Consider the following 16,923-nt stretch of genomic DNA (forward strand, 5'->3'; position numbering starts at 1 on the left):
CCTCACAAAAGCAAAAGTAAATGTGGCATGATGTGGTAGGTTGACTTTCATGGGCTGTCAGTACTCCCCAGCCTTCACAGGACAAGGTGAAGAAAATAAGATACAAAACCTTTGTGGGCTGAGATAAAGGCAAATTAATTTTAAAAAGCACTGTCTGCAGAAGAAAAAGAAATCACAAGAAAAATTTATCATCTGCTTTCCATCAGCGGGCAATAAGAAGCCACGGCCTAACCCAAGCATTGTAGCACATGCTTAGGAAGATAAACACCTTAATAATAAATGCCTCGCTCCCCCCTTTATCTTAGCTTTTATTGATGAGTGTGTCGTATGGTATAGAATATCTCTTTGGGCAGCTTAAATCAGCTGTCCTGGCTATGTACCCTCCCAACCTCTTGCCCATCCCGAGCCCACTGGCCTTTTTGGCAGGGTGTTGGGTTTGGAGAGATAGCCTTGATGCAGTGGGCACTGCTTAGCAGAAGCCTGGGAACTTATCAACACCTTTCCAGACACTGTGATAGCTCCTGTGGGGAAGTTAACTTCCAAATGCATTTCTGTATGAAGAAAGTGTTCATTACGAACTACTTTTGAACTCATCTAATAAAAAACCAAAATATCCTGTGAACTATTCCTTTATGCAGCAATTAATAATACTGAGCATTAAGCAGGGAAAGGAAAAGCACCTTCCTAAAGAAACTGAAGACCAGGCCAAATGTTTATCTGACTCTGGGAATAGCAATTACAATACTAGGACAAACGAGAGGTTCCCTATAAACAACTGGTCATTTGACAGCAGCCAACATGAAGAGCTGGGAGGCAGAGGAAAAACACATGGGCCTTTTCTTCATTTTATATTTAGCGTCTTCCTTTTTCTTTCTCTCATTTACTTTGCCTTTCATTGGTGAGAAGAAAAGACATTTTGAATGCCAATGAAATTAAATAAATGCATATCAGCTGTGGTCTGGACTCCTTTGGCTTTTTACATTCACACATGGTTTTACATAATGAGACAGAAAATTGGCTATTCAGGTTCAAGAGATTAAAACAGAACAGCTTTTGAGTTAATAGCTCATATAGCAGGAAGTACATTTCACATAGCCTGATGTTTGTTTAGTCTGCTCATAGCAATAAACAGCAGATTAGCTTTTGTCAACTTATGGGTAGTACTCCAGTTTTCCAGACGTTTCTAGAAGCTATTGTTGCTACAAATCTTTTTTTCTCCTGCTGTCCACAATGAAATTATCTCAAATGTATGTGATCACACAGAAACTTGAAGGAAGAATTTCCTGTGTTATTCACTGCATTGTTTTTTGGGGTTTTTTTTGTATTGCAAGAGGGCTCTTTTTTCTTCACTTATTAAATAATGATGAAAACACAAGCATTTGTAAAAAAAATCCCATATTCTGACACCTGTTCCAACACTAGCAAACACTCTGTGACATCCCTTGAACTGGAACTGCTTTCATACAAGTCAGCAATCTTCCTTGTTGACTTATGCTACTGATGAACCTTCGGGTTTTCCTATATACTTCAGTAGAAGATTTCTGTAATTAAAATTATTTCCTTACTCAAATTTTCAAATGATGTTTTATACCTGCAATATCTTCTTTGGAGGAAACCAGTCGAGGAGAGCTGTTACCTGGCTCAATTCTTAAAGATAATCTGGAAAAACAAGTTTTTAGAGAAATTAACAAAAAAAAATTCTCAATAAAAGTTGAAAGAAATTGAAGAAGTAATTATTTCGGCAGTGCTAACTAGGAATTTTACTGTCTTGGAAGTGTAGCTATTTATTCTGTGATGTAACAAAACAATTTTTTTTTTTTAAGTAAATCACTACCTGTAAGAACCAAAAAGGAAACGCTGAGGAAAGTCTATGAAAGCAGAAAGAGAATCATTATTTAATCCTCCCTCTCAGTTCAAAAACATAAGCTCATCCAGTCTTTCACCTTGGGAAAAAAAAACCTCAAAAAGTTAGTAATTTATATACAAACCTAACATTTTATTCCCTCTAAACATGAAAGCAAATTTACTGTTACCATGTCAAAACGTGCACACAGAAATATCTATTTTGTTACTGTGAATTACAGAAAAGAAGCTTAATAGAGCAAAGTGACCAACACCTTATAGTAAAAGAAAGCGATTAGAAGAAAGTATTATATGCCACGCTGCCTCACTACATGTGTTTTATTATGTACTCACTCTTGTGCTCTCAGCATTCCAACAAATCTCAATCTCCCAATGCACGTCACTTCTGCCATTTCTCAAGTTTAGGCAGTCTTAACTAGACATTCATGGGTCCTTTGCTCTGTACCAGTCTGACAAAAAGGTATGAAGGACTACAATGTTAAGTAAACTTTAATGGACTAGGCATAAATCCAAAGAAAATAACTGCTGTCATTGCCCAGCAGTGAACACACACAAAAGCTGGAAAGCTGCAGCACCTTGCTGTGCACCCCAAGGAAAGGCTTTCTGACTTCAGACAAAAACATGCAAAGGGGTGGAGGGAGAAATCTATGACAGCATTTCAAAATATCATGTATGGCTCAGCCATCACTTTCCTTACTACTCTTTATTGGGAATACCTTCAGTTCCTTCTCTACAATATTCCAACATTGTCAACTACGTTTTAGTGTGAAGTCAGGTAACAAAGCTACAGTCCTTTTCATGTTTTCGAATTTCTATTCTTCTGACAGTACTAGATTCTTTTAACTACCCAAAGTAATGTATTTCAAGTAGGTAATAAATTATTCCTTTCCAGACTACTTTTCTTTCTGTCCACTTGATTTCTGTCACCAGGAAGCAGTAACATAACTCTCCTAGAAAGTTACAATAATACAAGTCAGTGCAAGATTCAAATGTTGATCACATGGGAATTTCTTTCAGTATGGAAAAAAGACAAAAGAACTTAATGAAGTCCTTAATGAAGATTTAAGGCAAGTGCATTCTTACACCTTCTTTCGTGACAAAAGTGAGATCAACTTCCATGCAACTACTTGCACTATATTATTTCTCTCTCTTTCTGCCTAAAATTATTCTTGTGAGGAAGAAAAGAGGAACATAACAGCAGGAAGAAAAACCTAACACCTTTATGTTTTAACAAGGTTTTAGGAAGAGCTATGCTATGATTACACCATTTAGAAAGCATATGTGTTTTGTACTGCACTTAGGAATTCACCAACAGAGCAACAAATGAGTCTTCAGTGCTATCAAATACGATTACATCACTCTCCGCTGGTCATCTCCCCAGAATATGGGAAGCTAGATAATGTTGGTTATCTGTTTGGTTATATTAAACTGCACTCTGAATCTTAGCCCTTTATAAGTCTCTGACAGTTTGGACGTCGACTTCCATGATACCAGAATTCTGCAATGTTTCCAGAAAAACTAGAATGCAATTTATCTGTTTTCAACTTATGAAAATACAGATGTATTAAAAGAAGAACAAATAAATGCAAGCCTAAATGTATTTTGGTAAATATAAAATACTCATGCTGACATGTTATATTTGAAATAAACTGTTGAGAAAAGGGAATATATTCTGACAACGAGATGTCATTCCTGAGTCACCTTCTCCTCTATTCCCCCTGGGAAATAGAGGAAGCAATCAAAAACATTCTTTATTTCCAAGAAGAGATACTGACAGTCAGTACAGTTTCAATCAGTCCTGGCTTGTTTGCCACCACCTAAATTCAACTTTGCAATTCCTCCGACACTCCATTTTCCATGGAGCAGCACAAGTTCCACACATGCACACATATGCTCAGTGTTTTCCAAAGAGGATCCTGGAGCCAGAATCTGGTGTGGCCCCTGAGAGGCTTAGTGTGATACTTTCAATAGATCAGTGCATACTTTGAGACCTGATGTGCTTACCACCAACATACATCATCCATATCCTCACACACCTAACGACACTCTCACAGCTGATTGCTCAATGTCAATCACTAGCATTACTTTAAATAAAAAACTACCTTGGTTCCAGCATGCCTAATAAACCACTCATAAGGCATAAAGGCACTCTGTTTTGTATTGGCCCCTGTGTAACATCAGAAATTCATCTCAGAAGTCACTATTCTGTGATATTCATCCAATAATTTGGTTCTTCAGAGCATATTAGGCAATAGAGTAATAAGATGACAGATAATACTGAAACACAAATAACAGTCTTCAAACTTGTTCCACTCAAGAAACAACTGTGAGAATACAAGGCCTGACCTAATGATGCCAAAAGGTCAACAAAAAAATTTATAGGAATGGCTGCAAGGTATGTCTGGTTAGGAGAGGATGTGGCATTGCGCCACAATGCTACATACTGCTAAAACTGAGCAGCTTCTGCAGAAAACAGTATATGGGCTGACCAAGAAAGATCTGTTATTTTTAGGATATGACATCATTGTCAGGGGTTTTCTGGAGCATTCCTACTTGCTGACAAGCACAAACCTAAAGGAAGCAATTGGACTGGCACAAAAAAATTGTAGAGAAAAGCTTTGTTTATATAAAGTGGCTGCCATATTTTCCTTGCCAGTGTAATTGAGGTTCTCATTTGGCAAAACGCATGTTGGGATTCTGCCAATATGTTTTCGGACAACTATCTAAGCGTCTCTTCCTTACAGCCTGGTACTGAGATAGTTCTGTTCTTCATGCCAAAGGTGACACACACTTCTCAGAGAGCACTAATGCTGTCCCTGGCTCAAAAAGAGCATTCACTGCAAAGAAAAAGACAGAAGAGATTCTTACCCACCCTAAAAACTTAGTACTCTCTCTGCATTTTTAAAGCTTACAGTTTCTTCTGGCATGGGACCAGAAAATGCTATGAAACTAAAGGGAAACTGACTGAGAGGAAAGTGTGAAATCAAATACTCAAAACAAAATCCAAAAACTTCTTACCTAGTGTAAAATGGAAGAGGAATGAGAGTTTTCTTTAAAGGTAGATGTGATGTGTTTTGATGAATTAATTAAATTAATTTTATTAATTAGTTATATTAATTAATTAGTTTTATTCTGATGAAACAAACATGGTAGAGAAAGATCAAAGTTCTCCAATGTATATAAGCTGTAGCAACTTTCCTGTGGTAAGAATCAAATCTTTCCCTCTTTTTAATACCTTTTGTGACTTTACTGCAGTTTTTCCTTGCCACAGTGAAGCCTGGAAAGAAAACCACTAAACTTGATTGAATTAATCTCACAAATAACTAAATTTTAAGAACTTAAGGATTAAATTATCTTTAAGATATATCAAATGCTTTCAAGTATTGTTAGTAAGGTTGCTACTAAAGTTACATTAATATTCAAATTTAAAATGGAATTGCTTCTAGTTTTTACAAATATTATATTATGGTGTCATATGTTTATGGAAAACACTTGTTTAATTCATTTTTTCTGAAATAGTACAGTTCATGATAGATGCTGTATACATGGTGTTAACACTGATGCATCATCAGGAAACTCCATCTAAAAATCAAATTTAACAATATGAACAGTTTCTTTAATCCAATCCAGGGGTTGTAAAGCCTCTACTAATTACAGTTCTTCACCTTTACCAATGACTGCTTAGTTTAATTTTTCTCTGTCTTCACAACTTTAATGAAGCACAAAAGTGTGTGAAAAATTAGCAAATAAAGACCATTTGTTAAATTTCAACACTGAGGTTTAAATCTCAGACTACCCTTAATAAAAGTCTTGGACCTCTTGACCTTTTCAAAGGCTGTGCGCACTGCTCATGGTCAGTGTGCATCTCTTGCACAATGTGTCTGTGAGTGAAACATATACAATGTCACAAGACTGAGTAAAGGAGGAATTTACACATTCCTTTGCACCATCATTTACTTAAACCCTCAAGCATGCAAGCATGGATGGCCAGAACTGCATACAATGCTCCATGTAAGCTCTCATCAGCTTCTTCTGAAGCAGTATAAACAACTCTATTTTTTCATAAAAACACTGTATTTGATAGGCAGTAGGGATGAATTAGTCCTTTCATAGCTGTATCTCACTTGTGACAGCTATCTACTGATCAACACCTATAAACTAGCGTTAGAATAATTATATAACATTCCAGGGTTTGTGGCACTATCATTTTAGTCATCAGATTCTTTCTTTGTGATATCCAAACCACGTTCTACTTCAATGAACCCTTCCATCACTGTTTTACTAGCATATGGTCTAAGTACACATAAATTCTTAACTGAAATATTTAACAAAACTGGTAACAAGACTGGTTTTAAGGAAGTTCATTACCACCCTGCTCTCCAAAACATATGCTAAAATATTTTATACTAGCATTGTATGACTGAACATATGTTTGCTTTGAATACTTCAAATTCTGCTCACCTAAGTAATTACTCTATTTGTCAACAGCTAATTGTATAGCATTGCATCTAGCTTGGTTGAGCTATTTAAAACCTCGGTTCCTTAGCCTATGACTTAACTTTCTAGTTCTCTCAGAATTACTGCCCAGGGATTATCACTTTTAACTACAGCACATTCGCATATTGACCAATGTGCTCTCTGGCATCTGCTTCAAACCTCTGTGTGGGTTAACTCTTCTCCGGGTCTTTTGTAAACATTGTTTTAATATGCTTAACCCCCCAAAACTTAAACCCCCAAATCACAAGTATTAACTTATTAAAAACAATAACTTGACATTGGTAGATGTTCTCAATGTATTATTCATAATACTATAGAGTCAATGCTGGACATCTTGGAGATAACTTTAGTGTTACTGAACAAAATTCCCAGAACACAATCATCATGTAACAGAATAAAGACTAGATTTTCATCTACTCTAAACTGTTACTTTTCACTAGTACATTTCACTTTGTAAATTTGCTTATAGTCATAAAGAAAGACAGTAATTCTGGATTTTACTTAGCAGAAACACCTTGAAACATCTTCAGCCAAGGGCTTTTTGCTCAGCTCTTAATAAAACTAATGACTAAGTAATCTTTCTGTTACATTTCTCAATGCCTAAAGAAAAGAACAGTACTTACTTGTAATTGTCATCTTCTACAAACTTCTGAAGTTCTTCAATGTAACGGACAGACTTCAAATACTTTTGCACATGGGGAAGTGTTGTGAGATAATCTGTGGGATGTTCAAACAAACAAATAAAAACCATTAACATTTATGTCATCCAGAATTATAATTTTTTCAGGTGATTTTTTCTGGTTCTTATGATACCTTCATGGAAACAGAACCCTAAAAAGCAAATTGGGCAGAAATACTACTTTGACCCTAAAAAGGTGTTAAAGACTTGACTGAGCAAAAGTGATGCTCTCAGTTGTTAAAGAAAATACAGATGCATTTCACCATCACGAAAGCTCGTGGATTTCATTAGATGCTATCTCACTCGTGGAAAAAAATTATCTGCTGCAAAACTGCTTGAATTTTTTGTTCATTGTTCTGGGGAAAATCAAAGCCTGTAGCCATAGGTATTAGTGGTTTTCATATGTCCAAGAACTGAGGAGACTTAAAAGTTATTAAATAACTAATTAATAATTACAATGCTGAATATCAAGAATGAAAGACACTAAGTTCAGAATGACAGAAAAACCTCTTGACACATGGTGCATGGACAGGAACATGCCTTGTAGTACATAACTAAAGTTTTGCGGTCTTGTAAAGGTAACTGTTTTAAAGGCATCCATTATCCCAGAATATTGTTTCAAGGCCGTATTTTAATTTTCATCTTAATTTTAACAAAGGACTCAAAGTTATTGCAAAGCACTGCAGCAAGCTACCAAAATTGTAAAAAGGAAAGGGTCAATGAAATAAGGAGGTTTCTTTGTCATCCAAAGTTTTCAGAGACAATATGAAACTCACAATAAGAAAATGGTACCTGAATGATCTAGCTGTTCAGAATCATACGTAATTATGCCTAGTTCCTACCTTTAAATACTTTGAAATACCAAAGTTGACAAAAAAGGGCTGGATACTTAAGCATACAGAGTTAACATCTCACCTTGTTTTTTCACAATCTAACAATCCTTTTTCTTTAAGCTCTCCAAAACTTCAGCTTTTAAATTTTCTGAATTTTATTGTTTAGCTGCCCTCAAGGTTTTTCAGCTTGGTACAAGTTTAATCAATGAAAAGTCGTGCTAAGTCACCAAGAGTACACTGAGTATTCACTAAGAAACCAAAACCAGCACATTTTTTGATATACAGCTTCACTAGCAGGCTAGAACTGCAGAAATTATTTTTAGAGTAAAATTCTGTTAACAAAAAGAAACAATCCCTCCTTTTCCTGACTTCATCCAGGAGCAACATACGTGCAAAAGCTTAGCACATTGAACAACTCAAGTGTAGACTGAAATATTTGTATTTCATTTTCTAAATATATCACCAGGATGCTAAAAACAAAATGATAACCAAATGAACACATTTCACACTCTAGACATCGTATCTACTGTTAAGTAAAGGGAAGATATTAAGATAATTCTCTCTGATTGCCTCTGGTGGAAACAGTATATAAGCCAAAGGCAACAGCTACACTAGAAAGTATGTCATTTGTACCCCACATGTAACAGTAAACTCTACACAACCTCTGTTATAGGTCTTACAATTTCGAATACATGTTTATCTGCCCAATTTGCTGGTAAGACTGAAGCTACACAGAAGTGGAAGCTACATCACTTACTAGTGTTCAACTCTACCAACATTAGCCTCTTGTGTTCCCTCCGAATCTGCTTCCACAATTTCGCCCTAAAGAAATTTTAGTTAAGGCTTGATAGGCATAACAACATTTACCAACCATAGTTGCAGGATACTTGCAGATCAGCTATTATTCGGAGAATATTGTTCATTTGATTGGATCTTTGTTCATTCTCCATTATGCTGTCTGAAGCAGGATATGCAGAATCTATGTAGATTAAATCCAAGAGATAAATTCCTGAAACAAACAAATCAATCAACACTAGATCTAGTGTTTCAAACAGAAACAGTTGCATAATTTTTAATGAATATAGCAGCCAGAAACTGTTTACCCCCCCTGTGCTCTGGGCCCATTAAACAAAGGAGATCTTGGGATTTGCATTTTGAAAATGTCCATAATTACTGCTTGAGTTCCTTAAAAAGACTCCTTAAAAACAAGTGTTCCTTGACACTCCTTAAAAAGAAAAGCTTTTTTGCACTTAGGCTACTGCCTACTATGAGCAATTTGCAGGACCATAAAAAGGACACTAAAAAAAGAATGAGAGCTGCCCCAGGCAGTAGTGCTGACAGTGGGGGGACACAGTGCTGCTGGCTCCCATGACCAGAGACCAGAGACCACTGCAACACCTCCTTTGTCTGCCACCAGTGGGGAAGAGCTCCATTAACTTTTCTGCCCTGAGACTTAGGAATACTTAGGAAATCCTTTGCAAGACTTTTTCTCACTCAAGCTGAGCTCGCCATATATCTGTTTCCTCAGATCTCTACCATCTTGACCGGTACATTGCTCATTGGATCACACTGTGTTAGGTCCAGCATTATCCAGGTTGCAATACCTAATTTCTTTAGGTTTTTACTTTATTCATTCATGCATTCTGAAAAAGCCTTACACTGCTTAGGGAAGAACGAATGAAGAAATCACATGACCTGTTATCGAAAACTGAAGAGACAGACAAAGAGGCGACAACAAGCCAGAACAAATTCAGTTTGTTATGAACTATTTAATGCTTTGTCTGGAAAGCATAAGGCCATAACTGTCTCTCAAGTGGCCAGCAATCTGTGAATTTGGACTGTAAGAGAACCATATATGCCCATCAGACCCACTGACATGATAAATAGGAGAGTGCTCCAGAGACCAAAGGTAATTTAATAATCCCACCAAAACCAAAAGGGACGTTCAGACCTTGTAAATGAGTGCAATAGAGCTGGATTAACAACTGAACAACATACAAACCATGGGAATTTCCAGTCATGCTGGAGTTAAAACAAAGAAAAAAGATGCTTAGAAATCAGGTCAAGTTTTATAGTCTAGTTTAATTTTCTGCAATGACACAGATCAGTCCTTCAAAAATTTTCATCCCGTATTAAAAATCCTCTCTTGAAGAAATATATATCATTTTTATATATTTATTTACATAGCTATATAATTATTTTTGTATGTTTTATATATAATCATATTTATATATTTTATATATCTCATAAATACAAGTACAGTTTATAAACCAGATGTTCATATGACTCTGACTACCTTAACAGTTTTATCTTAACAGTAACCTGCAGTATTTATTGCTTTCTCCCAAAAAGTATCTTCTAAAAACCATTCTCAACTTATCTTCATTTCTCTCTCTACACATTTCTACCTCTAGGAAGACAGAATGATGTATCATCAAAAGTTATGAATGTTTTGAATTATTGTTTTATTTGCTTCCTTTTCTTAAAACAAAACAAAACAAAAAACCCTGGTTTTGTAATTTATATTCGTAGTTGGTAGTTTTAGACCTACTGATTGAGTATGCCAATGTGATTCTGCTTCTCAGCTACAGTAATTCTCCAAGCCAAAGGATGAGTTTAAAGGAAGAGGGAGTAATTGGGGTTTGCTTTCCTAGATTATAAAAATATATACAAAAGCAGAGAGGCAAAAAGGATAAAAGTATGACTTTATGTGATTAGAAGACAATTTTGTACAAGTTTGTCAAGGGCAGCAATACCTGCTCTTTGTTTGTCCTTTTTCACTCTTGTGAAAATAAGCTATTAATCATACCAATTTATTATATCTCATACTAAATTTCACATATCATACCAGAGAAATATAAACATCACTTTTGTCCTGCTCTGTTTCCACGTCTCAGTCTTACTTAGCTTTAAAAGGGGGAAAACCAAACCCAATCATTATTTCCACCTTTTCTGAACTTTATCTGAGCAAGGGTTTTAACCACACTGGGAAGTGCTTTGGCCATCATCCCACACACTCGAGAGACCCTAACACCTACACAAGGCCAGCACAGACCAGGCACCTTACCCCTCAGAACGAGGGAAGAACTCCAATTTCCCTAATATTAGAGTGGCTCTGTAGCAGTTTAGTGTTGAGCTAATCCTGAGTCCCCAAGGTTTTGCAATGGCCTAGAGGTCATACCTAGACTGAGGTTCCATACAGCAGCTCTTCACTGTCCTCTCCTGTCAAGTGGCACATCAAAATGTAATTAGAGTTATGACTGTAAAGTTTCTACTTGCTCATAGCCTCTCCACTGCAACATGCCTTATGGCAGCCTGGGTCAAGGCCACTTTCCAGATATTTTGAGCAAGTCTGCAGCTTTTCTCATTGATATTAAAGGTATAAACACATTTCCACTCTGCAGCAGTGCTTGTAAGCATTTTTTCAGGACGAAGAATCTATTTTCCAGGACAACATACAGATGAGGACCAACAAGGTATACAAGCACCAAAAAGAATGAAAGGTGTTAGCCTAGGCCCTGCAAATTCCAAGTAAAAGTGTAAAGAAATGGGCTTTTGGTAGGTAGTGGGGTGCAGGAAGAAAAAACCCAAACTGACAAATGTCAAAAAAATTAAACCGAATGTAATATGCTAGAATATAAAAGAACACATTTTTTGTAATTACACACCAAGCCACCCCTTTCCCATATTGCTCCTCTCCCTCTCTTCCTTTAAAGCAAGAAGGATAATTAAGTTTTATGATTTATTTTTAATCTTGGCAGTGATATTTTAAACTCTTCTATATATTTGATGCGATCGTAGGCATAGATAAGAATCAGTTCATTTTGAACAGAGCAATGACAAAATTATTCCCTTCAGCAAAAGACTTCAAGAGCCGTTTCTCAAAGGAAAGCCTCAGGGCTGCCCCATGCCAAAGCAAACACACAGCACTAGCTTTTCAAACTTTGGCTCACATTTGTGCTACTGTGCACTGAAAAAAGCTAGGATGTGAGGCCACCGGGATATTTTCCAGAGGGTGAGCTCATGGGCAGCTTCTTCCACAGGCAAGTATCATTTTCCAGTGATACTCACTTTTCTCCATTGTCACCAGAACTAATTTTGCAGCTGGATATTGTATGCAGACAACAGTGTTCATTAGTTTATGGTCCCATGGAAGTAACAACACATGCTAAGGAAAAGCAAAGCCAAATAATCCAGGACTACATTTATTAATGAAAATCACTTTGTGTAAAGGGGACGAATTATTTTTAAGCTGGTAAAAGAAAACCAAACCTGTGATACCAAGCTTTTAAACTTCTACTGGAGAGTTCAAACAAAGAAGTAATATTAGTAACAGCTTAAAGACAGGAAAACATTAATATGGCAAAAAAGTGAACTTAAATGTAGCAGTCAATGCCACATTTTGAGTCCTCCACCCACCAGACAACAATTTCCAAGGCTAGATTTTATTGAAAAAAATATTTATGGAGAACTGCAGTGTTCAGCAGGATGCAAACCTAAGTCTGTATACTTGTGTCTTGATTTACAGTTAAGCTTCTGCTATTATTTTTTTTATTCAATACTCAAAGCTTCTGAAAAAGTAGCACTGAGGCAGATAATAAATAAGTGTACTTTGGAGTTGATGGGTACTAACAAAGAGGTCTTCAGAAAAATACTCCCAAGCCCTCAAAAAATGAGTGGTTATTCAGCTTCACTCAGTTCTGAAGAACCTGAACTGGAGCATGTAAGCTTTAAAATGTTCATGAACAACTACAGTACACTATTTGTTCCTCATTAAGAAAGACGGACATAACATGCTATGAAAGACAAAACACTTTCAGTCAAGTAAATAACATGTACAAATTTATACTAATGAGAAAAGCTGGGCAGGTATTACTTTAAATAGTAGTAACAGAAACAAAAAGAAATCTGGGGTTTTTTGGCATTTTCCTCCAAGTTAGAAAGCCTGGGTTCAAGTTTTCTGTTCTGCCACAGATTTCTTTTACCTGAGCAGCATCATTTATTCTTAACAATTCAGAATTTGGGGGGTTTATGACAATTTGCAGGCACGAGGTGTAATCCAAAACTTGCAGCACCTAAAATTGTTTCACAGATATACACTGTTGCAAAACCAATCATAAAAAACATCTGCACAGATAAAGACTGAAAACTTGCATCATTATCAACTGTGTCTTTTTTACTTTTTATTTTTTTAAACTTTTTTTATAATGACTATAAAACTACACTGAAAAATAGTAGGGCTAACAAACAAAAAATTAGGTGGTTAAACCACCCCACTACTGCATATTTGATATATACTGTCATGCACAGTAGTCTGTTAAGGGTCTGTGCAATTCTACAAATGCAAGTAAGCTAGGAAACAGCTGATGTATGATATTTTTGTCAGTCAGACATTCCCTACTTTGCAACAAAAAACAATTAGCTGATAGAGAAGTATTTCACACAAGCCTGGGGACTTTGATTTATTATTCTTAGGTAACATTTTGATCCTGTACTATAATAAACTATCACAGTTATTTGGTAAATTGTACTATTACTGTGAACAAACACATGGTGTAAAAGGAGGTAAAAAAAACCCTTAAATGTTTTAATGAACAATTTAATTCCCTAGTTACAATCATGTACACTTCTAAAGATATTCACAGCCCCCGAATGCACATATGCTGCTGTGTAACACAGATGTCTGGGCATAAAGCATTCCTTCAGTACAGGAAACAGAGTCTGCAAGACATGCAATAACTGGCACACATAACAGAAGAGAATCTGTGGAAAGTAATTATTTTCCATTTTTGCTCCTCACAAATTGAATAATGACACTGGTTTGACAGGAGGACCAGAAGACACAAGGATGTATTTCCAATTTGTAGTCAAGTATATTTATTAAAGCATTTTCCTACATACAGTAGTGTGGTTGTATCACACTAAACAAAGCAGAGGACAGAGGGACAGTAACTTATCAATTAGCTATGTGGTAGAAAGTCCAAACTACTACAGTCAGCAGTTTGTAAAACCAAAGACACCGTTGTTAGGAGATTAGCTCATAGGCAAAAAAGCCAACTGTTTTGTGGTATTGCTGGTTTCAAGAAGACTGGATATTTTCCAAGGATTAAGGGCTGGAAAATTTTTCTACAAAACCAAATGTATATACTGGTTAACCTTGGTAGGATTTGGAATACCCTAAAAAAATCTGAAGACAAACCTTTGCTAAGGCAACACCATGTAATTTGTAATATACAGAAATGTATTCATCATAAAATGTCTGAAGAGAGACTTCACACATTTATGACATGGTCCCATGGACAGCCGTCAAGGTGATTACAGGATTGGAAAGCTTGCCATATGAAAAAAGGCTAAAGGGTTTGTTCAGCTTAGAGAAGTGAAGAGGCAGGAAGGGAACCTAACTGCTCTTCCAGTACACACAGAGCAGTCACAGGGAAGATGGAAATACTCTCTCCAGAGTGATAGCAACAGGTCAAGAAGTGATGGGGGAGCATTCTATCTGCATATAAGCAAATTTCTTCTCTGCGAATACACTTAAATATTGTTTCCCAGAGGAGGACAGCAATTTCCCTTGCTGGAAATACTCAAGATATGGCTTGACTGGACACTGGGTAACCTAATTTATGGCCCTGCTTTCCACAGAAGGTAGATCAGATAATCTCCAGGGATCTCTTCAAGCCACAACTCTACTGTTCTATGACAAGCTTGAAAAATGTGCTGGCCTATACCTGCATACCTATTATTGAAGGGGAGTTTGGAGTACAGCAGTTATATGGACTAATTTGCTGCAGCAGCAAGGCTCTGCACATACAAGCAGACAATGGACCCTAATTTTAACTGTGAATAAAGTGAGTACTTCAAGCAATCTCTTTTATCATGTGATATAAGCAAAATTTACCTTATAAAAATGTAGAGCTAGAGCTATTTTGGTTCATTCTGTCTCAGCAACATCAACTAACAAAATTAAAATTTAATGTTGATTCCATGGTCTTTCCTGAGTAATCTCACCCTATTCAATCCCAGGAATTAATCATCCCACCACAGCAATGAAGCCTAATATAGAAAAACAGATCAATAAGTGCAGCAAAACCCAAGGAACTTTCAAGCTAAAATACCAGTTTGTGAAAGAAAATGTTACCAAGAACTCAACTGGAATTACATTCAAGAAGCTGTACTGTGAATCATCTCTGACTGGTGCAGATCATTTTGTTATCCACTGAAACAGGCTCAAAAATTCTGAAGCTGTCTGGACCTTTCTACCAAAGCTTTTCCCCTAAACAAATCAGATTTTCTCCAGAATACTGTCAATTTTTTTTTTCATTTCCCCCCAAAGCCCAGCTATTTCCTAATACATTTCCCATGAATCAGGAAAAATACATTACAGAAGATTAAATGCTTTAAGAGTGATGCATTTTAACATTTTTAAACGTATGCTATCCAATGTCAGAAAGCAGAAAATACTTCAAAAAAAACTATAGGAAAAGGCAAAGGTACAATAGCTGTTTTCCAGATGTTGCTTCCTGTCAGCAGCAAGTGGTGGTTAGAGACTTCCTGAGACAGATCTTACATAAACACTTTCGGGTTTAAGTCTGGGTGGTAATTTTTCTTTACAATGTTTTTTCTCTGGATCTATCCATTTTTTCTTTTTCCTACTATTCCTACAAAACCACTTTTCCTTTTTTAACTTTTGAGCTTGAAAGATCTTGTGGCAAATGAATCTGGCAATTTAACTGCACCCTGTCTGGAAAACAATCTGTTTAATTTCTCAAAGTTTACCTTCGGCGCATTCTTATCTCTTTCTGCTTACCTTGAATTTCTGATCACTGACTCAAAGTTAATTTCTATGACCAGATGTTTTATAGTATTTTCACTCATTCTCAAAGCCAAGTCTTTCAAACCACTCCTTGCCAACTGCATTACCCTGCTGAAGACCACTGTCAGACTTCACAGCCAGAAATAACTGGATGTTAGTACCTTTCTGCTAGAAGGGTGTTTTATTCTCTAATCATAGACTTTAATACGAGCTGATTGCTGAGATTCTCAGGATGAAGGAGAAATCAACTATAACATCTTTTGCAAATCACATCATTCAGCCTAAAGCCTCTTAAAAAAAACCCAGTGAACTGCACTTCACAGCATTACAAATCCAAGGAAAAGGGATGCCCATTTGGTCCAAGCAGAATGCCCACACAAAGGCAAATCCTGTTTTTTCTCTTCAGTCCTTCCCAAGGAGCAAACACCTATTGTTATCCAAACAATTCAGTTATGCTACAAACACCTGGCACATCCAAATAAAAGCTCCCTGTCATCTCTCAAGTCGGCACAACTTCTCTTTTTTCCTGTAGACAAAACTGCAACAGGTTGAAGAAATAAGCTTTGTCATATGCTATTTGGAACAGCCCATACACAAAAGCTTACAGATTATTTAGACAGCTTTTAAGAGACAAAAAAGCACTCAGTACTTAGTCCAAAGGCTGATCTCTATAAAAATATGCTTCTTGTTCGGCAAAGAAGACACTCACAGAAACAGAGTTTGGCTAATTTTGATTTTTCGAGTATTTTATTTGTAACATAATTATCTATAAGAGAGTGCTTAATGACTAAAAAATACACCACATGAGAAGTCTCTAGGCTCCTCCACTGAGTAAAAATTTTAGGCATTTAACTGCATTTATTTAAGTGTCCTAAAATCAATGGACATAAACTATATGTTGAAGAGCTTAAAAGTGGTTGTGCATACTTTATAAATATGGGCCCAAATCAACAATTCTCATCCTCAGGAAATAGTTTTTTTCAAGAACCTTGGTGCTGTGGGGCATAACTTCAAGTTAGAAACCTGTATTTTCCTATAAAGCAAAGAATCTAAAACTGTTCATTTTAAAATGAAAACTAAATACTCCACCCAAGTAGTAATCTAGCTAGAGAATCACCTATCTAGCTCTACAAGCACTTAGGCACTGGAGAAACTGATCAGGAAACGACGACAGGAAACAACCACTCATGGCAACCCACTCCCTTTGCTCTTCCTGCTGCCACTTCCCTCCCTCGAGC

The 16,923-nt window shown here is 36.4% G+C and overlaps 1 protein-coding gene across 11 annotated transcripts in view; it reads right to left on the reverse strand.

The window, feature by feature from the left end:
* RALGPS1 (Ral GEF with PH domain and SH3 binding motif 1) overlaps positions 1 to 16,923 on the reverse strand; it is a 75,234-nt gene that overhangs the window by 21,585 nt on the left and 36,726 nt on the right. For 10 of the 11 annotated variants that reach the window (XR_004061230.1, XR_004061229.1, XM_030961709.1 and 7 more), the window contains 3 exons: positions 8,744 to 8,881; positions 6,984 to 7,077; positions 1,592 to 1,659 (listed from right to left, as the gene is read on the reverse strand). Coding sequence is in view for 9 of the 11 variants with exons in the window: in XM_030961709.1 (XP_030817569.1) it covers positions 1,592 to 1,659; positions 6,984 to 7,077; positions 8,744 to 8,881 (300 nt within the window). In the remaining 2 variants the exon portion in view is untranslated. Of the gene's footprint in view, positions 1 to 729; positions 1,660 to 6,983; positions 7,078 to 8,743; positions 8,882 to 16,923 lie in introns of those variants that run through there. The other variant, XM_030961715.1, reaches the window with a different exon arrangement.

This window comes from Camarhynchus parvulus, chromosome 17 (genome assembly GCF_901933205.1).
Source record: "Camarhynchus parvulus chromosome 17, STF_HiC, whole genome shotgun sequence".
NCBI lineage: Eukaryota > Metazoa > Chordata > Aves > Passeriformes > Thraupidae > Camarhynchus > Camarhynchus parvulus.